The sequence below is a fragment of the Populus nigra genome, chromosome 10 (assembly GCF_951802175.1).
Source record: "Populus nigra chromosome 10, ddPopNigr1.1, whole genome shotgun sequence".
Lineage (NCBI taxonomy): Eukaryota > Viridiplantae > Streptophyta > Magnoliopsida > Malpighiales > Salicaceae > Populus > Populus nigra.
In genome coordinates, this window is record NC_084861.1 from 12587851 (window position 1) to 12609868 (window position 22018).

Consider the following 22018-nt stretch of genomic DNA (forward strand, 5'->3'; position numbering starts at 1 on the left):
AAAATATTAATTTGAGATAAAAAAAAATTTAATTTTTTTTTTAAAAAATATAAAAATAAACAAGTTTGGTATTATTCTAGAACTTTATAAAGATAAAGACGTTGTGAATGAACTCTTTCAAAAAAAATTTTGGTGCCCAGGGGCTGTATGGAGATTTACTTTGTTTGATTCACTCGTCCCTTCGCTCATGGAATTGAGAATGGGATCGTCCAATCGCATTTTATTTCCTTGTTCGAATGTAATCTTTCATCACTTGCTTACCTTTCAAAAGTCATGTTCCAGAGAGCGTGAATGGCTATCTCCATAAACTAGGTCGTGAACCCCATTGATCAAGATCTCGAGGACTAGGACCTTTTTACATAATTCAACGTTAACATCACGGCAAACAAAAGTTTTATTGAATTCTTTGTTTTATGTTACAGGGAGGGTAAGAATCAGGGCTTACCAGGTTCAATGAAAAGATGTTGAAAGTAGAGGATCTATTGGAGTCCTGGGTATAGAGGCCTCGATCAAAGAATTTCAAATTTCGACCGTGTTCTTGCACATGGTTGAAACTTCAAATTGTTGCCTTGGAACTTGAAAGCTTTTCCCTCCCTTGCAGGCTTGCATGGTGTAGGGGCAACTATAGAGTTTGGGCCTAATAAGTTCAAGCTTTTTATAACCGGTATGTATTGTCATTTGGGCCTACTTCTTTTTTAATTATGATCTGTTTTATGATGGTATTCATAGCTTAAAAGAAAACTTTTTTTTTTAATAAAAGAGGTTTGAATCCTACTGTTAATAAAACAAACTCAGATCAATTCCAGCTTGTTTTTTTTTCCACATGAACCTGCAGCTTGATACTCGCACTGACATTTGTTGGGGATTCTGACTCTCCTATACGTGGACCGATGGTGTTCTAATAGTTATTTATTGAAGGTTAAGTACACTAACACAATATTTAACGTGGTTCGATAAATCACCTATATCTACAGGAGATGATCCATATTATTAGAGATAGATAAAAGATACATTACAAATACATGTAGGAAACTGAACTCCCAGCTCTCTTGCTACACTTGCAGTTGCTGCAATGACAACAAGGCTACTACCATTGCAGTACTTCACCTTTTTTTTTGGTCTCTCATTGCACTTACTATCTCTCTCATTTTTACTCTCTTGATGTTTATTTATAGACAAGAATGGTGCTACAAGCTCCAATTTTTTTTTTAATAATGGTAGCTGTCAACTTCAGCTCTTTTTCTACAATAGTGGCTATTAAAGTTAATGGTTGGTGCCGTTCATTTATTGCATATTAATGACAACAAACCCAACAACATTTACTTTGTTGTTCTGCTTTTTTTATCAACAAAATAATATACAGGAAAATGATTTGCTGAGAATTTAGCATTGGGAATTTTGCATCAAACAACACTACTTTTGTGTGCAGATATATATATATATATATATATATATATATATATATATATATATATATATATATATATATATATATATAGCCAAGAGAAAAACAAATACAGCAACTGCGATACCAACCGCGATAACCTCACGTATTTTATTAAAGGGTCCACATAACAAATTGTTAATGTCAGAAAACATGCATGACAGTTCTCGATTCTTACTAGGCCATTTTCCTTGATTCTAAAATAAGTAAAAATAAAAAATAAAAACAATTTCCTCTCGAAATTAATGAACCTGAAAAGAAGGTAAAACCGAGAGCATTTGTTCTGCTTGGGTACGCAGACAACAATCCGACAAATTCAATAACCCCTGCCAAATTCCACCCTTCCCCAAAACCCTGATACCCACTCTCTCGCCTTCTCTTTGCCTCAAATCGAGATCGGAGAATGGCGGCGAGCGAGCAGCAAACAGTCCTCCAATTCGCAACACCATCTTCGTCGACCCTATCCGCGAAAGTTCATCCTCTTGTGATCTTCAACATCTGCGATTGCTAAGTTAGGCGGCCTGATCAAGCTGAACGCGTCATTGGCACTCTCCTTGGCTCCGTATTACCTGATGGCACAGTTGATATCCGTAACTCTCATGCTGTCCCTCATAACGAATCCTCCGAACAGGTTTTCAAACATCTCTCCACTGATTTTTCATTTTTTCTTGGCTAAAATGTATGTCTGCTAGTAATGTCTCAGACGGTTACTTGTAATTTCGGTCAATTTTTATTTTATCATTTTTTTGTAATAATAATTGCATTGGTTTTTGTTTTTAAATTGGATGCAGGTGGCTTTGGATATTGATTACCATCATAATTTGCTACTGTCTCGTTAAAAAATGAATCCCAAGGAAGTTATTGTTGGATGGTAATTCTTGTTTTCACTAATTTCCTCGATTTTTTTGGTTTTCTTTGTGTAAATCATTATTGAAAGAAATTTTATGACAAGGTTTTGGTTTGTTGCGTTAGTGTAGTGTTTTGCGTCGTTTGAATTTGATTAATAAATTTGTTATGTTGTTGTGCTTCTGCAGGTATTCAACCGGGTTGGGAGTTACTGGCGGTAGTGCATTGATTCATGACTTCTATTCTAGAGAAGTTCCAAACCCTATTCAATATCTGTCGGTTGATACAGGATTCACGAATGGGGAGGGTACCATAAAGGCTCATGTTCTGTCAATTTGTCTCTTGGAGACCGTCCGCTTGCAGCACAATTTCAAGAAATTCCTCTTGATCTTCGTGTTGGATGTATGCATATTTCATGAATTCTTCATTCCTGTTTTCTGTGCATTTACATACACTTGGGCTTTTAAGATTTCTATTTTATTTAGGGAGACGATGATAGACTAGGCTTTTAGTTCTGACATTTTGATGAAACATTTTGAGATAGTACTTCGAGTCTTTTCTTTTTCTTTTTTTTTTGTTCGGTGGATTGTAGTTGGGTGAAGGGGATTGACGTGAAAGGATTTTCTCCAAGGATGTTACTGTGATAAATTCGTATTTGAAGTTATGAAAGGTAACAATGCTACTAGCTCCATCTTAAGGGCCTAGCTGGTAATAGCTCAGTAAACTTCAAGTTTCCCACCATTTTTTTTTTCTCGTTCCTCAAGCTAGAGGTCTCTTTTGTTTAAAACCAGCATTTTATTTTTATACTTTGCTGGCTATCTAGCTGAAACAATCAGCTCAGATCATGGCATATAAATATATTTTATTTGAACAGTTAATTTGAATTCCTTCAACCTCACAATACTGTATCATTTGTACGTGAATGTGCCACCTGCTGTTGTTATTTCTTTATGCCTTCCAATATTTTTCTTGGCATGATTGTATAATATCTGTAGTTCTGTCTGTGGAATGGTGGTTGAAACCAAATCTTTTGATATTCATATATTAGATTAGTTTGCATCCGAAGTTTTAACTGATTTTTTATCACGATTGCAGTTGACATTTTGAAGACCACAATGGTTGACAAAATTCCAAGTGATTTGGAAGGAATGGAAGTCTCTATGCAACGGCTACTAGCTCTAATTGATGGCATGTGCAATAAGGTTGATGATGTGGTGGTGAGTAAGATGGCACCCTTCATTTGTTCTAACCTCCCTGTTGCTTAAGATAATAATTGGTTCTCTTCTTAGGAGGGGCGCGCGTGCTGCAGCGGATAATAACATAGGGTGGTTTATATCAGATAATGTCACTTCCCTTCCCAAACTGTCACCACCCGTGTTTGATAAGCTTGTAAATGACAACGTGCAGGCAAGATTGAGTTATTTCCGTATGATTGTAGCTGGGAATAAAGTTTCCAAATGATTGCACCAATGTCACCATTCATAAATACCTTATGATAAGAATTCAGGCTTTGTTTCTTTGTTTTCAAAATTTAGTTCTCTTATCATTTGATTTTTGTCATTTACAATTTGTTGGCATGTTACTGCTGCATTGCGAGTAGTTTTCTGCTTTGTTCACTTGTGTCTATTTATCTAACTCTTATTTGGTTGCTTTCTCTGTGTTCTTACAGGACCATTTACTCTTGCTGTCTTTGTCAAGCATCACCAGAACTCAGCTCAACTTAGCAGAGAAATTGAATACAGCTGCTCAGATCCTCTGATTTCTGTCCACTGGGTGAATTCAGGCCCAAAACAATTTTAATTTTCATAGGTGTTTTAACCTATAGTAATGTATTGTCAATTTTGAATTTAATCAGCCATTTTAATCTGAGAAGATTGCTTTGATTTTTGTTAGGTAGGCTGTCCGCAATTTCGATCTAAGAATTAAATTGCCTTTTTATAATGGTTCAATTACTCTACAGAAAACGTCAATCACTTTTGTAAGCTCGAGGTAAAATCTGGTTTCCTTCCAAATGCTGCTACACTTTTGTTTTCTTCGTTATCCTTACTCCCCAGTGGGGTTTCTCGAACTAGTGGTGTCGGCATCCTAAATCTGCAATATGGTGATGCTGGAAGCCATAGAAACTGGGTTAACAACTTCCTTTTGATTAACAGGTAATATAGTGGCACTGCATTTGATCGATCGTGCGTAGAAAAATTCTCGATGAATATGTTAGCATATGTTGGCTTGGGGTGTGGTTATTTAACTCATGAGTGTTAACCTCTTGGAAGATGATCTCATGCTGAAATTAAATTCATAGTCGGATCTCTCATATTCCTCTTGCCATGTTTTCTTGTTGAATCTAAAAATTCTCGACGTCTATGGGCCGGGTCAGGTAAAGAATAGGCACGGGATATATGTCGTTTGTAAAATAGTTTTTGGTTTAAAAATATTTTTTAATTATTTATTTATTTTTAATATTAACATATTAAAATTATTAAAAAATACTAAAAAAATATTAATTTAATAAATTTTCAAATAAAAAAAATACTCGTTAAGCACGTTCTCTCTCGTGTTGATATATATATATTTCTAAAGGATTGATGGATATCCCATTGCATGTATTCCGCCTTATCACTAGCCAATTCATGCCGAAGAGTGACCTCGAACGGCGCACCTCTCACACATGATTTGCACTGATCATGCTGTCTTCCTATGACTAGTTCTTTTTTCCCGCCCATTTTGTCGGCGGCCATGTTCGGTTATCTTCCACTATGGAGTAATTTGCAATAATGATAAATGTGGTGTGCAGTGCAGGAGAAAAAGGGACGGAAATGTTGGGTCTAGCCTAGATTTCACGCATGCCCTATATTTCTTCATAGCCTCTAGCCCTCGTTTCGCACTAATCATTTTTCTGCTGTTATTTGTCGGAGCCAAATCCCCTACCTCTCCCACTCTCATCAAAATAAAGTGCTTCTCTCTAACCTTATCAACGGAAACACGTACAAAAGACAGCCAAATCAAACAGTCACCTTTTCCAATTCCCCTCTTAAATCCTTCCTATAACTGTTTGTGCATGCTTGCATCATTCCGATATGAGGTTCATATTCCGCTATGAGGTTCATATTGCTAACGAGTGTGTGGGCACTTCCTAAAGATGCATTTTTGGGTTTTGAAAACGAGGTTTGTATATTAATTAACCATGGGTTGAAAAAGATTTAACAGTTCTAGCCGGTACTGAGACTTTTAATTACATGAGCATTTCGTACTATCTTGTTTGATTATTTGGTCTATCTTTGTGGTTGTGATTGCACTTAAAAGTTTATTTTTCTCTTGGTAGAGGGTGAATAGGTGTATAGAAGAGATTGCATTTTTATTCTGCAGAACTACAATGCTCGATAAGACTCTTGGTGAATAAGCAAAGGAAAAGAAAAAAAAAATCAGGGATTATATGAAATTTTGGGAATGATTATTAACAAGAGTGTACACGCGTGACAGTACAGATTATTCAAGTCATTAAGTAAGTACACAGGAGCTAGAACACCGCAGCCTGTAGTGCCAAATTACTAAGAGACAAATTAATTCATGCTCATCGTGAACAGAACATCCTTGGGAATTGTAGGAAGTGTGTGAAACAAAAGTGGAAGTGAACCTAAATTTTGGACCAGTACTGGGAGACCAAATTACAGAAAAGAACAAGTAAGTGGAAAGACTGGCCAAGAAACAGCGAGAAACTCAAGTCAAATTGCAAGAAATATAAGTTCGGATTGTATTTTTTTTGTATGAGAGGAAATTTAGTGAAATTCGTCACATCTATTTTCCGCACTATATTTTCTTAGACTGTTAATACACATGATGTAATAAAGCATATAATTCAGATTTTATGCTCTACGCTTAAATTCGCAATGGTTATTTAATCTGCAGGTTTGAAATTCTTGATGCCTAGCCACAAGTGGGAGATTGCTTTTTAAAAGCAGCACACCATCATTAAGAGTATACGTATTCTCGGACAAAGTGAGTTCAACTCCCCATAGTCATTTCAAATTTCTATCTTCAACTACCACAAAGGATAAAAAAAAAAAATTGGTATTGAAATGGTAGTAACCTCAAGATTAATTTCATCCTTTCCGATAGTCAATATTATTAACCTTAAGATTTTGAAATAGTAGTTGAAGGACAAGCTCTTAAGTACAAGGTTTCACTTAATTTACTTCTCACAGAGCTAGTGACTGCGCTTAAGTTCCCTAATTTTGAACTAATTAAGAAGTTGTGGGCAAAGCAGACATCTAGAAAAAGGGCATGTAGCTGCCTAAGACAGAAGCCACTTGACATTAGAAAATACAAGTGGCTCCCCCCTTTTGGTTGCTCACGAGTTGTCTCTCCCAAATCTCATTTCACATAGATACCTAGTTTGTCCTTTAGTAGTGTTCCCGAGAAGCAGGTTTAACCCGACATTGCTTGACTGATCTAGCTGTAATAGTTTATTGCAACCAAACTAAGCATCTATGTCAGTAGATGCGATCACAATAGTCCAACCAAAATCAGACAATGTGAATACTTTGACTTTCACTTGTACATAAATCTTCTCTACCAAGACATTCTGAGGTTTTTGAACAATCCTAGTGTTGTTTAGCATACATTTTATAGTTTAAAAACAAAACTTGGATACCCCTTGTCCTGGCTGATAATTTGGACCGACTAGATTAACAAGCCTACTAATTAATTAAGCTTGATCAGAAGGCTATATAATAGAAACTCATTTAGCCATATATAACAATATCAGCAGCATATATAATCTACCAATGCACATCAACTCAAAGAAATAGAAATTCAATTTAGTGACGTTGTTTAACAAACCTGGATTACTTTAAGATAAAGTTTAATTGGATAGCTCTCATGTCCTGACGGGGTTGGATTGTTTACTAAAAACATGAAGAACACAACGTCACACAGAACTAAACCCTTAGCTATATTATTAGCCATATGCAACAGCATCGGGTGCACACTTTACTGAAAAACACAAACAATACCCTATCTATTTGTCTGTCTACGAAGATCAACCCATCCAAGAAATAAAAGCATTTATAGAACTAAGATTCACTGTCATTAATACTACAATATTATTATAATTTAGTGACAAGTAGTGATCAAACTTACTTGTTGTTTGCTCGCCGACCAATACGTTGAACAGTGGCAGCTTTTGCGCATGTCTCTCTCTTTCACTCTCTCTCTCTCTATATATATATATGTGTGTGTGTGTGTGCACAAAAATCCTGGCACGATCAAATCCTTACAGATATTCAGCCTCAAACAATCCCTAAAATCAAAGCAGGCTGAAATTAATAAACAAAAGTTCTGATTCTGCAATCCTTTGATCAGTACAAAAAGAAAATAAAAAAAAATAAAGCGTGTGTGTTGTTGTGTAGTCTATTATAGATGCACACGGGGTCTTGTCTTTTGAGTTCAGAAGCTCGAAAAGAAAGTTCTCTCACAGACTTGTATCAAAGTCGAAAGTACGCGTCTGAAGCTAACAGAGACAATGGAAGAGAGAATGTCAGGCTTTTGTACCACAAAAGCAGGACGTGGTGGGAGCAGTGACAATAACTATGCCTCAGGAACTAAATGCGGGCGTTGGAATCCTACTATCGAACAAGGTAAACTTCTAACTGACTTGTTCAGGTCTGGTGTTCGAACCCCAAGTACTGATGAGATCCAAAACATCTCCACTCGGCTTAGTTTTTATGGCAAGATCGAGAGCAAGAACGTTTTCTACTGGTTTCAAAATCATAAAGCTAGGGAAAGACAGAAGAGGCGCAGAGTTTCTGTCGATGAGAAGGATGTCATGATTCGTCGAGATGACAAATTTTCTTCTGCGCGATGTAAATTAGCTCTGCATAAACCTTTACTCTTAAAAATAAACGTGAAGTAAGTTGCATTAAATCTTTTCTTGTAATCTTCTTTTGCAGATTTTACTGAAATAGGTCAGGTGAACGAACGAGAACAAGTGATTGAGACTCTTCAACTTTTCCCTTTAAAATCCTTTGATGAAGTGGAGTCAGAGAAGTTCAGGTTGCAGGCAAATGAATGCAATGAAGCTGCAGCTGCGTTTTCTTATAAATTTGGTACAGAAATGGATCGTCCACAACTAGATCTGCGATTAAGCTTTCTGTAAAACAAGCTTCGAATCCATAAAAAGCTTGAGGAATTTAGTCTTTGTACTAATGATTCGAAGTATATTAGGTTCAGCATGGTTGGTAAAAAAATGGGGCAGCAAGTACTTGAAGTTGAAGCTGTCTTTTTGATAGTTGCTCTTTAAATATTATAAATGCTTCAACATTCTCATCTGAATGCTCCTAGTAACAATTTTTTTTTCCTTTCTCTGTGTTTACTCTGTTGGAGTAATTTACTTTTATTTGTGCTTGGAAATCGGAATTAGGCTTCCCGTCACGAGAAATGCTTCCTCGAAGTGCATAAAAGACTGGTATAATTGGTTCATGCCTAGGGTCTGCTAACTTAATTTGAAATTCACGCAACCGATCTCTTCACAGTCCTTGGTCAAGAACGAACATGATACGGTCTGAATGGAGCAGCATTTAAAACGCAAATATATATGATTATTGTTTATATTTAAATGCATTGTGGAACCAGGCTACAAGTCTCGTTCCATTTCATTTCTTTCTCTTGTTATCATTGTGCCTATGATCAATATTGTTCATCAAGTTTAATTTTGCACCCCACTCTTGCCACAGTGAGTTAAGACTACATGCAAGCGGTACGTTCAAAACTATTTAACTCATAAACAAGACAGTTTGATTAATAGACCGAGAAGAAATAATGACATGCCTAACAAGAGGAATAAGAGTTTTTGTTAATATAATATCGTTGTCTTTTCCTGAGCAAGTTGTTGCATGATCCTTGAAGCAATATTGCTCATCTTTCTTAAATTAGTCGAAATGATAGCTAATTCAAAAATAGTGTCTGAAAAGTCTGGTTCTGTTAGTTTTTTCTTTCATATATCTTTTGCCAAAAGGATAAAAAAGTCGTACAAACATGCTTCGGCCTCCCTATTTTCTGGCCAAAGAGAGAAGGTTGTAAATATTTTTTTTCCTCCCCCGCTTCCGTCTCTGGTCTTAGCAAAGTCGCAACAAAATTCAATACATATATATGACATACATGCATTGTCATGCCTTCAGTTTTTTCTGATTAAGAAATATAGAGGTTCGAAACCTGTTAAACGTAGAAGAATACTAATATCAATTTAGTTTATTTTATTTGTTTAAGTTGCATTTCAAGTTTTCTCCCAACTTAATTTATTCTTAAAATAATTTAACCAAGTTATTTGAGAATTTCTATAAATATATTTTATTGTCTTGTTGTTAAATTGAATCTCAGTGTCTTTGTATTGGTGTTAAAAGTGTATTTATTTTAGATTTAATAATAAATACTTTTAAATGTAGAAGAATACTAATATCAATTTAGTTTATTTTATTTGTTTAAGTTGCACTTCAAGTTTTCTCCCAACTTAATTTATTCTTAAAATAATTTAACCAAGTTATTTGAGAATTTCTATAAATATATTTAATTGTCTTGTTATTAAATTGAATCTCAGTATCTTTGTATTGGTGTTAAAAGTGTATTTATTTTAGATTTAATAATAAATACTTTTAAATGGAGTAAATAATAATTTAAAGATATTGAATCCTCATACAACAAGGATACACAATCAATAATAATTCTTTTCGACATGATTTCATTTTTTTTTATTATGTAAGATATTTTTTCTTCAGACTTGAAGGTATTTTTATGAATGAGTCTCTAAAGGTCTTCCCTTCCCTAATCCCTTGGTACCAGGAAAGAGTGGGTATACCAAGTTGATGCCGTGAAGCAAAAATGTCCAAGATATGTGCATCCAGACTAGATCCAAGAGGGCCGAAAGCCCATTGGAGGTCCAACATGTCTTAGAGCCCATCCAACGCCTAAGCCGGACCTTAGAACTGAAAAATAACCTCACTTCTCCACCGCATCGAAGAGAAGAAAATAAAAAACAAAATCACTTCACATCACTTGCGAAAACAAACGATTTCCTAGCGAACAAGCATCGTCGAGTCGTTCAGTTTCTAGGTAAGAAACTAAGAATGGATGTGATAAAAACGCAACAGATATCGGCGAGACCAATCGAGAAAGTGATAGTGCACCCTCTAGTACTGCTCAGCATCGTTGATAACTACAACAGAGTAGCTAAGGACACCCGCAAACGTGTCGTTGGGGTCTTGCTTGGCTCCAGTTTCAAGGGCACCGTCGATGTAACTAACAGTTATGCAGGTGTAATTTCTCTTCAATTTTCGCTTCTCCCTTAGATCTGTTTTGTTTTGTCCTCTTTAGTTTTTATTTTAAATTCAGTCTGTAAGTTGTAGTTTTAGTTTGTTTTTTTTCTTCATTTTCTTTTGTTATTTGCTATTTTGGATTATACTTGTATGCGAGTAAAAGGAATTTAGAGTTAGAGGAAGCTTTATTTGCTTCCAAATTATTAAAATAGAAATGGGTTTTGTTGATTCTGCTTTTATATATTATTATTATTATTATTATTATTATTATTATTATTATTATTATTATTATTAGCTTTCATTTAGTGTATACTGTGTGGCAAATTGTTGAAGTTGAAATCGGTTTTTCAAATTTCATTTTTTTTTAGTTCAATTAGTTATAACATATACTTTTTTACTATCTAAGAATGTAGATGTTCAGCGCACTGTTTAGTCTGCGTGGAGGATAATTATAAGAGGTGTAATGTTTTCTTGTTTAATGCATGGACCTGTGAACTTCAGAAGTGTCACAACTCTAACAATGATTGTCATGCTTGTCGAACTAGCATGTGCCAAATTAGACTCTTAATACCAAGTTTCAAGAGTTTCCTGTGAGAAGTTATTGTCAAGCTATTGTTGTAGTCTCATTTTTCTTTTTGATAGCTATTTTTGTCTCCCTTGTTTTAATGGGTGTTAAGATTCTAGATTGCAAGCTGTGTTTGATTAAGCTAGTAGTGTATTGTTTGAATTGTATTTTCTCAGTGCCATTTGAAGAAGATGACAAGGACCCAAGCATCTGGTTTCTTGACCACAATTACCACGAATCAATGTTTTCCATGTTCAAAAGAATAAATGGTAATGCCTGGGAAAATTGTTCCTTCCTTTGCATTTCTCTCTTGTTGGTTTTATGAAATTGACAAATTACCTTTTTCAGCCAAGGAGCATGTCGTGGGGTGGTACAGCACTGGGCCAAAACTGAGGGAAAATGACCTGAAGATTCACGGATTATTTAACGAGTAAGAATACCAACCATGACTTTGAAGGTTATTTATCTTTTCAACCTGTGTGCTGAGAATCAATCGTGATTAACTAGCTGCGCATGAGTTTCAAAATCTGTGCACTCATCCTGATGGAAATGGCCTGGTCTGACTCTTAGTGTCTTCCTCCTGTCCAATTGATACGGTATTTGAGAAACATTTTTCTCCTTTCTCCTCTATTCATTGAGTTTAATCTGGCATTGCAGTTATGTTCCAAATCCTGTCTTGGTCATAATTGATGTCCAACCAGAAGAGTTGGGAATACCCACAAAAGCATACTATGCTGTTGAAGAGGTAAAAGAGGTAAGTACATAACTTAAATAACAATGTAATGATTAATTGGCTAGATGTTTTGATTAAGTCGATCATATATGTGTAATGCTGGATTCACATATGTTAGGAACTTATAATGGTTGTTTGTTACCTTCAGAATGCTACCCAGAAAAGTCAGAAGGTGTTTGTTCATGTGCCATCAGAAATTGCTGCCCATGATGTCGAGGAAATTGGTATGCCACCGACAGTCGGATTTCTTTGTTTTAAAAGTAAATTCGATTCATCTTGTGGATGCTTTTAGGGGAGTTTCAAGTTTCCTTAGCCGATATTCGATGGGATTGAGCTGCTTTTTTTATGATTTTGCTTTTTTTCTTTCTCCCAACATGATTATAATCTAACTTTTATCTGACAAGAATGAGTTGATTTTTGCCTTCTATTGTATGCACAAAAGTACACTTGTGGCAGTATAATGCAAACATTTGTATCTGGTTTTGAACTTTGAATTCTTCTTTTTTAATTTTAACAGGTGTAGAACACTTATTGAGGGATGTGAAGGACACAACTATCAGTACTCTTGCAACTGAGGTCTCGTTACTTGACGAAGCTTGATTTATTCTGTTACTTTCTTTGTTTTGCTGTAGAAGGGACTCAGTTTTTCCCCCCCTTTTTTTCCCTGTCTTTGTAGGTTACTGGGAAACTCGCAGCGTTGAAAGGGTTGGATGCTCGACTAAAAGAAATACGTGGTTATCTTGACCTTGTTATCGAAGGAAAGCTCCCATTAAACCATGAGATTCTGTACCATCTACAGGTTCAGTATGCATCTCTCAGATTTTCTTTTTCTGGCCACTTGCTTAAGTGTTTCTGTTATTGTTTTTAGTCAAATGTGGACACCATCACTGTCCCCTTGAACCGTTCAAAATGGAATCATCTGAAGGAAAATGTTGCACGGATAGGAAACTTTGTTCCTCTGAGAAAGCTGATTGATGCTGACTTAGCAGGAATTCGTTGGCATTAACTTGTTTATTCTACTCTGGCCTTCTGCTTTCACAGCTTGATTGTTGATGCTACTGTAGACAAATTTAACTTAAATTTGAATTTAAAACCATCGCTGAAGTGCTGAATGGTTCTGTGAATTGAGTGATTTTTTCTTTGCATGGTCTTGCAAAGACCTGCACGGGTCACCTTTCATGCTTAATGCTAGACCAAGTAAAATTGTGGACGTGGAGTATGGTCAATGGTTTTTAAACAAAATTATTTGTCCACTAAACCTACAATTCCCTGGTCCTCCCATATGTTCAAAACAAAGTCTTCACAAGCTCTAGAGTGTTTAACTAATAACTATCACACATACCCCTCTCCCTGTTTTTCTGATTGTTGGGCACTTTTTCAGTTTGCCAATCTTCCTTCAAATGTGTATTCATTTCAATTCCCCTTTTACATTTTCTAGGATGTGTTCAACCTGCTTCCAAACCTTAACGTGGCAGACTTGATCAAGGCTTTTGCAGGTAAGGAATAAAAAAATGCAAAATTCTGTGTCTATTTTATAGTTTTTTGTTCACTGCTTTATTATATTTCCACTATGCACAGTGAAAACAAATGATATGATGTTGGTTATCTATCTCTCTTCACTCATCCGAAGTGTGATCGCTCTCCACAACTTAATCAGCAACAAGGTGAGATTATGTTTTTCTCTTTTCCCTTTCTGACTCTTCACTCAGGTTGCTCATTTTAGTGCCATTAAGCTTGTAAAACATCTAAATGTTGGTCCAATCCAGATTTTAGCCAAATATAGCTGACTGGACTTGCAATTTATGATAACGCAATGATGTTTTTTGTGGAAATGATGCTTGTCAAGATGTTCCCACATCATTGCTAGCAGATCCTGATAGCATTCAATGAAGACATCTTCAACCTTTTCTCTTATGACTTGGACATCTTGGGCAGTTTTATTTAGTTACTGAATATCTTGCATACCTCACATCTTCCACTCCTTCAACTTAAATCTGAATTTTAACCTTAGAAACTTTTGATGTTATAATGTGTGGGGTATGAATCCCTTCACTTTCTCATAGTATCCGTTCTCAATTTTTAAAAATGCTTCCCTTACAACAAAACCAACATAATCATGATTACCATTTGCTTCCTCCATTGATTCTCTTTTCATTTAAGGCAAACCAAACCAAGTTTACTTCAGCCTATTCATGTATGTTTTTTAGAGCCTGTGGTACGACCTTCCTGTGCTATTACCCTACACATGTAGCTCTTTAGCAATTTAGCCTATTTCCTAAATTGGTGATGTTTTTTACTGATCAATTAGTCATCCATGGTATTCATCTCACTCTCCTTGTTGGTCAAATCGCAGATGCTCAACAAAGAACATGAGAAAGCAGAAGACTCGAAGCCTATCATTGTACCTTCTGTTGCAGGAATCTAGATATGGTAATTTCCACAGCCTGGATTTTCTGTAGTTGCCTGTTCTCTAGAGATTAATTGCATTTACTTAATTTCTCTCTAGTTACTCAAAGCCTCAGATAATCTTGTATTTTGTGGTGCAAGAAAGGGGGAGTCTCTAGGGGTTATACTGGAAAACATCGCTCGAAGTTGTTTTCTTGTGATTGAAATACAGTATTAAAATTCATTTTGATGTCCTCAACAGTATTTGCAAAATTCTAACTTGATGATTGACAGATGCTCATTCTTTGGCATTAAATTCTTTAGCCATGTTCCTAGATGGTTTTGTAATCTGATTTGCATTGCAAGAAGGGGGTGGCATTCTGTCATCCAAATGTCAACTTTAAAATTGACAATATGTGATGTTTAATTAGTGTTCATTTTGTAGGACCAAGGAGGTTGACCATCCAAGTGATGGGAAAACAATATGGAAATGCACTCAGAACCAATTAAACACCTGCACTGAGTTCGGTACCCTATCTTTTTAGGGTACATGAATTGAAAAGGATGTTCCAAAAACTATGCAATGTTTTTTCATTTATATACGAATGATTCGACACTGAATTTGTGCATGATTATGGGAATATAAAAATCTAATGACGCATCTGCTTTATCAACAAGAAAATTCTAGGAGCATGACAATATCCAAACAAAATTACTAAATTAATCAGATAAACTGTGAAGATCCTAAGGATATTTCCGGATCATCAGAAGCCGCATCTTTGTGATAACCTCTGGTTTGCCGTCTAAAAGCATCTGGTGAACTTAGCTCCTGCAAGTGACGCAGGCACATAATGAGCTTGCTTCAACAGAGAATGCCATGGAAATTTTTATACCTCTTTGTCGTGGTTTGTGGGACATGGTGCAAGAAGCTCAATAGAGCTTGAATTCGTGGTCAATGGCACTCGTGGGGACAAGAAGCATCAACCCGAGTAGGTTAGCGGTTTGCGTTCATTCTAGTATATGCTAGCACAACTGGCCCTGAAGGCCTGGGTGTCCTGCTGCTTAAAATTATCATGGACATTGCGCTGGATTGATCATGTCAGGGTTGCTTGATCCCTTCACATTGCTAACGAGGATACTAAAATGTTAGTTCAACTTACAGGTTACAATAAGTAAGCAACGGCACAGGCGATTCAGCAAAAGACTAGTCTTTTGAAAGATTCAGTGCCTTGGTTCTAATCAATCTTCTTTAGGGTAATCGGGCCGAACTCCCCGTTCAAACTCCGCATCCATTATCGCCTCATCCATAGTATGTACCACAGTCCCCCTTTTCCTGAGGTCTACCTATTCTGATCGGATTCCGTCAGCTGTCAGTATTCAATCTACATCTTTTGAAATGTAAACTGTAAACCCAGATGAGGAATCATAGAAGAAGTCGTGATTAGAGGACACTGAAGTTGAAATAAGAGTTCGAGAAGCAGCTGAGAAGTCCAGTATATACGCGGGACACTGCTGCAAATGTGTCATTCCTCTTCTCCGCCGCTGAAAAATCATCCATCCGTAGCCTTAGGCTACACTCAAAAAGCTTTCTCAGACGGGACAGGGACCCTAAAATCAAGTTCTTTTGGCAACTTTCAACCATCATCTCGCCAAACTTCCCAATAGTTTCGTCCTTGGAAGCCTTCCTGTCACGTACGGAAGCCGGAGAACTGCTCTATATTCACCAAAAGGCAACAAATAGAAATCGCCATTAGTTATTAAACTCGGCCGGTGAATTGCTGATCCGGAGCCTAGTGTTTGTTTTTCAACTATTTTAGATATTGATTCAATTAAATTTGGATGACTGGGCAAAGTAAACTTCAAGGATTTTTTATTTTTAAATATATTATTTTAGGATGGATCTAGATAAATTCAAGTTTCTTCACAGATGGACCAAGAAAACTTACAACCTAAGCCCTAAACAGATCAGACCATGCAGCCGTGACTATAAAAATACCACTGCTACAAAAGCTATGGAGTTCATAAAATTTTGGCCTCCGAAGCTCCATCGATGAAAAATAAAAATTAACTAACATTATCAATTCCAAGTGGAGTGTGCCTTTACCAGGTTTTTTTTGTTATTGGAGTACAAAAAAAAAAAAAACATCCCAACAATTTCTTCTCATAAGGACTTGGGCCTTTTCTTTCGGTACAATGAAAGAGTGGTATAGGAATTAGAAAGAACTATATAGTAGAGCCGAGAACCAAATGTCCAAGATCCATGAAGGCGTAAAGCCCAGTGTAGGCCCAGTTGTTCATCGGGGCCTTTTTGATACAACCCAATTACTTAACAATTCGCTAAATTGGACTGTCCCTATTCCGCCGGTAACCCCGACCCGCTGAACTGAAAAGGAAGCTCACGGAATTAAAAATAAAAGAGAATAATAATAATAAAACAAATCAACTTCAATTGCAATATATATAAAATAAAAATAAAACAAAGCTTTCCTAGCGAACAAGCAAGAACTTTGAAATTGAAATTCGGGAATAGAAGAGTGGTGTCTGAGTCTGAGTTGAGTCGTGTGATTTGGAGGTAAGAATGGATGTGATAAAAACGCAACAAATATCGGCGAGACCAATCGAGAAAGTGGTAGTGCACCCGCTAGTTCTACTCAGCATCGTCGATAACTACAATAGAGTAGCTAAGGATACCCGCAAACGTGTCGTTGGGGTCTTGCTTGGCTCCAGTTTTAAGGGCACCGTTGATGCCACTAACAGCTATGCAGGTTCAATTTATCTTTAACTTTTTGATTCTCGTTTAGATCTGTTTCAAATTCAGTCTCGAAGTTGCCGTTTGTTTTTTCTCCTAGTGTTGCGCTATTTTGAATTTTACTTATACGTAAGGAATTTAGGGTTAGAGGAAGCTCTATTTACTGCTAGGGTATAAAAATAGAAATGGGTTTTGTTGATTCTGCTTTTTCAGTGAACATTTTTTTATTCATATAATAATTCAGGTTATTATTATTATTATTTAAAGGACTCTTATTTATAACTTATAGGTTTTTACTAGCTAAGAATGTAGATATTTCTGCATAGTGTTTAGTCAGTGTGGAGGGTCTCGGTACGAATTTGGAATCGAGAGTGGTGTGATTTATTTTTCTCTTACTTATTGTATTAAAACGTGGATTTCAGCAGTGTTCCAGTTCTAGCTATGATCGGCATTCTTGTCGAACTAGCCATGTGCCAAATTGGATTTGAACACAAGTTTCAAGAGCTATTTTCTCATTTTTATTTTTTGTAGCTATTTTTGGCTCCCTTGTTTTAAAGGTTGTTAAGGTTCTACAATGGATTCTATGTTTGGCTAAGTTAATTGTGTGATGCTTGAATGGTAATTTTTCAGTGCCATTTGAAGAAGATGACAAGGACCCAAGAATCTGGTTTCTTGACCACAATTACCACGAGTCAATGTTTTCCATGTTCAAAAGAATAAATGGTAATTCATGGGAACACGGTTCCTTAGTTTGCATTTCTCTCTATGGAGCTTTTGGTTTTATGAAATTGACAAATTACCTTTTTCAGCCAAGGAGCATGTTGTGGGGTGGTACAGCACTGGGCCAAAACTGAGGGAAAATGACCTGGAGATTCACGGATTATTTAACGAGTAAGAATACCAACTGTGATTTTGAAGTTCTGTTGTGCTGAGAACCAGTCATTATTAACTTGTGCCCAACTTTTAAAGTTTGTGTACTGATTGCTGATCGAAATTGACTGGTCTGGCTTGTATTATCTGCCTCCTGGAAAATTGAATCAGTACTCGTGAAAGATTTTTCTATTTTCTCCTCTATTCATCAAGTTTAATCTGGCATTGTAGTTATGTTCCAAACCCTGTCTTGGTCATAATTGATGTCCAACCGGAAGAGCTGGGAATACCCACAAAAGCATACTATGCTGTTGAAGAGGTAAAAGAGGTAAGTACACAACTTAAATAACACCCTGAAGATTTAATTGGTTAGATGTTCTGATTATGTTGTTTATACACATGTAATGCTGTATTCACATATGTTAGGAACATATAATGACAGTGTGTTTGTTACAGAATGCTACCCAGAAGAGCCAGAAGGTGTTTGTGCATGTGCAATCAGAAATTGCTGCCCATGAAGTTGAGGAAATTGGTACGCCACTGACAGCCAGTTTTCTTTGTTTTAAAAATAAATTCAATTCATGCGTTGGGTGCTTTTAGGGGAGTTTCCTCAGCTGACATTCAATGGGGTTGAGCTGCTCTTTTATGATTTTGCTTTGTTTCCTCTTCCAACATGTTTATAATCTAATATTTTTCTGAAAAGAATGAAGTTGAGTCTAGCCTTTGATTGTATGCATAAAAGTGGACACTTCTGGTGGAATAACACTATCATTTGAATCTGGTTTTGAACTTTGAATCTTCTGTGTCCACTTTAACAGGTGTAGAACACTTATTGAGGGATGTGAAGGACACAACAATTAGTACTCTTGCAACAGAGGTCTTGGGCGCTTGATTTATCCTGTTATCTTCTAACTTTGATTCTCTGTAGAAGAGACTCAGTGTTTTTGTTTTCCTTGCAGGTTACTGGGAAACTCGCAGCTCTGAAAGGGTTGGATGCTCGGCTAAAAGAGATACGTGGTTATCTTGACCTTGTCATTGAAGAAAAGCTCCCATTAAACCATGAAATTCTGTACCATCTACAGGTTCAGTTTGCATCTCCCAAATTCTGTACAATTGAAGAAAAGCTCCTCTTGCATATGTGTTTCTGTTAATTGAGTCATATCTGCATGAAGATAACAATTGAATCTGCAACCAAAATCATTATTTTAATTTCTGTGAAGAACTTGAACTTAATTTCAATTGTGTTGACATGAACTATCATCAACTCTTTGAAATTTCACTGGTTTTGACTTTGATTATTCTGGGTGGGATCTCTTCCTTGGCTGATGCAAATCATAGAAGAGAAATTTTTCACAATAGTTTTTCCAAGATACCTGTGCTTATGTTTATTGTCTGTCTGCCTCAGCTATCCACTTTGTTTTTGGTGGAATTTGGATAAACATTGCTTTCCTCTTGAGCCGTTCATAATGGAATCATCTAAAGGAACGTATCGTTCTTATAGAAAACTCTGTGCCTCTTAGAAGCAGAGTAATGTGAACTTCTTAGGAATTCTTTGGTGTTAACGTTTTAATATGAAGTTGATCGTCTGCTTCCACTGCCTGATTCTGTGATGCTACTGTAGAAAGGTTTAATTGATTTTCCTATTTTCCTTATCTTTGAATTTCAAACCATTGCCAATATACTAATGGTGCTGTGAATGGAGTGGTTTTCTCTTAATGGTCTTTCAAGGACCTGCATGGGTCACAGTTTATGCTTAATGCTATACTGAGTACAATTATGGACAAGGGGTATGGTCAATGGTTTTTCATCAATATTGTTTGTCCATTGAACGTATTATCCCCTGGTCCTCCCATATGCTCAAAGCAAAGCCCTCACAAGCTCTAGACTGTTTAACGTATATCTATCACACATCCCCCTTCCTGTTTTTTTGATGTCTCGGCATCGTCTCAGTTTGCCAATCTTCCTGCAATGCATATTTATTTCAATTCCCCTTTTACATTGCCTAGGACGTGTTCAACCTGCTTCCGAACCTGAACGTGGCAGACTTGATCAAGGCTTTTGCAGGTAAAGAAATAAAAATTGCAAAATTCTGTCTTGTTTATGGTTTTTTGTTTACTGCTTTATCAAATTTCCACTATGTGCAGTGAAAACAAATGATATGATGTTGGTTATCTATCTTTCTTCCCTCATCCGAAGTGTAATTGCTCTCCACAACTTGATCAACAACAAGGTTAGATCATGTTGTTTTTTTCTTTCTGAATCTTAACACAAGCTGATCATTTTAGTGCCATTGAGCATGCAAAACATCTAAATGTTGGTCCAATTGACAGATGGGAGCCAAATATTGCTGTCTGGACTTGTAATTTATGATAACACAGATGATGTTTTTGTGGAAATGATGCTTGTCAAGATGTTCCCACATCAGTGCTAGCAGATCCAGATAGTATTCCTGGGAGCTGTACAATTGATCAATGAAGACATCTTAAATTTGTTCTTAATGACTTGGACATCCTGGAGAGTCTTATTTAGTATCCTAAAATCATGCATTTCTCACCTCTTCCACTCCTTCAACTTAAATCTCATTTTGAACCTGTGAAACTTTTGAAGTTAATGTGTGGGGCATGAATCCCTTCACTGTCTCAAGGTATCTGTTCTCAGTTTTGGAAATGCTTCCTTTCGAACAGAAACACCATAATCATTATTTCCAATTGATTCCAACATTGATTCTCTTTTCATTTAAGGTAAACCAAACCAAGTTTACTTCAGTCTATTCATGTATGTTATTTACTTTTTAGAGTTTCGATGTTTGGCCCTTTTTGATGCACTTATTTTCTTTGGTTCTGCCCTTGATACGTAGCTCCACCAATTTCCATCAGCCTGTTTTTCTGAGCTTGTTGATGTGTTACTGATTGACGTGGGTGTTGTATGTTTTCAATCAGCCATCTATAGTTTTTTTCTTACTCTGTGTTGGTTTGTTCAGATGCTCAACAAAGAACATGAGAAAGCAGAAGACTCGAAGCCCGTTGCTTTACCTCCTGTTGCTGGAAGCTAGACATGGGAATTTCATCGGCCTGGGTAGTTATCAGTTACCTGGAGATAAATTGCAGTTACTGAATATCGCTCTGATTCTCTCGGCCTTGGATAATCTTGTGTTTTCTGGTGCTAGAGGGTGGAGTTGATAGGGGTTATACCGGAAGAAATTGCTCAAAGTCGTGTTTCTTGTGATTGAAATACAATATAAAAATTCATTTTGATGTCCTCAAACAGTATCTGCAAGATCCTAACTTGATGATGAACCGATCATTCTTTGGCATTGGATTCTTTAGCCATGGTCCTAGGTGATCTTGTACTCTGATTTACGTTGCAAGAGAGGTTGGCATTATGCCATCCAAATGCCAACTTTAAAATTCATAACATGTGATGTTTAATTAGTGGCTACTGAGCTAGCAATTTTGACGGACAAGGGAGGTTTACCATCCAAGTGAGGGAAAAACATGGAAAAGCGCTCAAAACCATTGAAACCCCAAGCAATATCCGAGTTCTGTACCCTGTTCTAAAAGGATGCTTCGGAAACCATGAAATTAATTTCTTTTATTTGCACACGACAGTTTGGCACCGTTTTTGTGCACGATTATGGGAATATAATAATCGAATGTCCCATCCGCTTTATCAAGAAGAAATTTATAGGAAAAGAGCGTGACATTGTCCAAACAAAATCACTAGATCAGTCAAATAACGGGATCCTAAGGATTTTTTTCCAGATTATCAGATGTTGCACCTTTGTGATAACCATAGTTCGCCCCCCAAAAGCATCTGGTGAACTTTGCTCCTTCAAATGACACGGGCTAGTAATGGGCTCGCTAAAACAGAAAATGCCATGGAAATTCCTGTATCTATCTCTGACGCGGTTTGTGGGGATACGTTGGTGCAAAAAACTTAAGAGAGCTTGAACTCGTGGTTAATGGATCTTGTGGGAACGAGAATCATCAAAACGAGTAGGAATGATGGTTTGCGAGCATTCTAGTATGCTAGCATTATTGGCCCTGAAAGCCCGCGTGTTCTGCTGGCTACAAATTGTCAGGGACATGGCGCCAGATTGATCTTGGCAGGGTAGCTTGCTCCC

The 22018-nt window shown here is 36.6% G+C and overlaps 3 protein-coding genes and 1 pseudogene across 6 annotated transcripts; all 4 read left to right on the plus strand.

Annotated features, from left to right (window-relative positions):
- The first annotated feature begins 1630 nt into the window (after positions 1–1630).
- On the plus strand, positions 1631–4231 carry LOC133705057 (eukaryotic translation initiation factor 3 subunit F-like; annotated as a pseudogene).
- A 3390-nt stretch (positions 4232–7621) lies between these two features.
- On the plus strand, positions 7622–8441 carry LOC133704548 (WUSCHEL-related homeobox 7-like). The gene is made up of 2 exons (XM_062129404.1): positions 7622–8148; positions 8236–8441. The coding sequence occupies exons 1-2, from the start codon at positions 7809–7811 to the stop codon at positions 8439–8441; spliced, it is 546 nt and encodes a 181-aa protein (XP_061985388.1). The 5' UTR covers positions 7622–7808.
- A 1844-nt stretch (positions 8442–10285) lies between these two features.
- On the plus strand, positions 10286–14897 carry LOC133704130 (26S proteasome non-ATPase regulatory subunit 7 homolog A). Of its 3 annotated transcripts, none has more exons than XM_062128884.1 (11): positions 10286–10591; positions 11335–11427; positions 11507–11588; positions 11816–11912; positions 12040–12115; positions 12409–12467; positions 12568–12690; positions 13330–13387; positions 13470–13555; positions 14245–14321; positions 14722–14897. In XM_062128884.1, exons 1-10 carry the CDS (start codon positions 10405–10407, stop codon positions 14314–14316), a joined length of 933 nt encoding a protein of 310 aa, XP_061984868.1. In that variant the 5' UTR covers positions 10286–10404; the 3' UTR covers positions 14317–14321; positions 14722–14897. The 3 variants fall into 3 exon arrangements, with proteins under 3 accessions (XP_061984868.1, XP_061984869.1, XP_061984867.1); XM_062128885.1 differs by lacking the exon at positions 14722–14897 and adding an exon at positions 14439–14592; XM_062128883.1 differs by lacking the exon at positions 14722–14897 and having other exon boundaries at positions 14245–14592.
- Positions 14898–16724: 1827 nt separating this feature from the next.
- On the plus strand, positions 16725–21311 carry LOC133705727 (26S proteasome non-ATPase regulatory subunit 7 homolog A-like). 2 transcript variants are annotated; one of them, XR_009844330.1, is made up of 11 exons: positions 16725–17041; positions 17656–17748; positions 17835–17916; positions 18127–18223; positions 18352–18427; positions 18714–18772; positions 18855–18977; positions 19902–19959; positions 20040–20125; positions 20226–20636; positions 20876–21311. XR_009844330.1 is itself a non-coding variant. In XM_062131091.1 (10 exons), exons 1-10 carry the CDS (start codon positions 16855–16857, stop codon positions 20945–20947), a joined length of 933 nt encoding a protein of 310 aa, XP_061987075.1. In that variant the 5' UTR covers positions 16726–16854; the 3' UTR covers positions 20948–21311. The 2 variants fall into 2 exon arrangements, 1 of the variants encoding a protein (XP_061987075.1); XM_062131091.1 differs by lacking the exon at positions 20226–20636 and having other exon boundaries at positions 16726–17041.
- The last annotated feature ends 707 nt before the right edge of the window (positions 21312–22018 follow it).

Coding starts and splice junctions, on each gene's coding strand:
- LOC133704548 (XM_062129404.1), top strand. CDS start 7,809: ATGGAAGAGAGAATGTCAGGCTTTTGTACCACAAAAGCAGGACGTGGT. Junction 8,149..8,235: donor CAAATTTTCTTCTGCGCGAT/GTAAATTAGCTC, acceptor CTTCTTTTGCAG/ATTTTACTGAAATAGGTCAG.
- LOC133704130 (XM_062128884.1), top strand. CDS start 10,405: ATGGATGTGATAAAAACGCAACAGATATCGGCGAGACCAATCGAGAAA. Junction 10,592..11,334: donor TGTAACTAACAGTTATGCAG/GTGTAATTTCTC, acceptor GTATTTTCTCAG/TGCCATTTGAAGAAGATGAC. Junction 11,428..11,506: donor CATGTTCAAAAGAATAAATG/GTAATGCCTGGG, acceptor TACCTTTTTCAG/CCAAGGAGCATGTCGTGGGG.
- LOC133705727 (XM_062131091.1), top strand. CDS start 16,855: ATGGATGTGATAAAAACGCAACAAATATCGGCGAGACCAATCGAGAAA. Junction 17,749..17,834: donor CATGTTCAAAAGAATAAATG/GTAATTCATGGG, acceptor TACCTTTTTCAG/CCAAGGAGCATGTTGTGGGG. Junction 18,428..18,713: donor CCATGAAGTTGAGGAAATTG/GTACGCCACTGA, acceptor CCACTTTAACAG/GTGTAGAACACTTATTGAGG.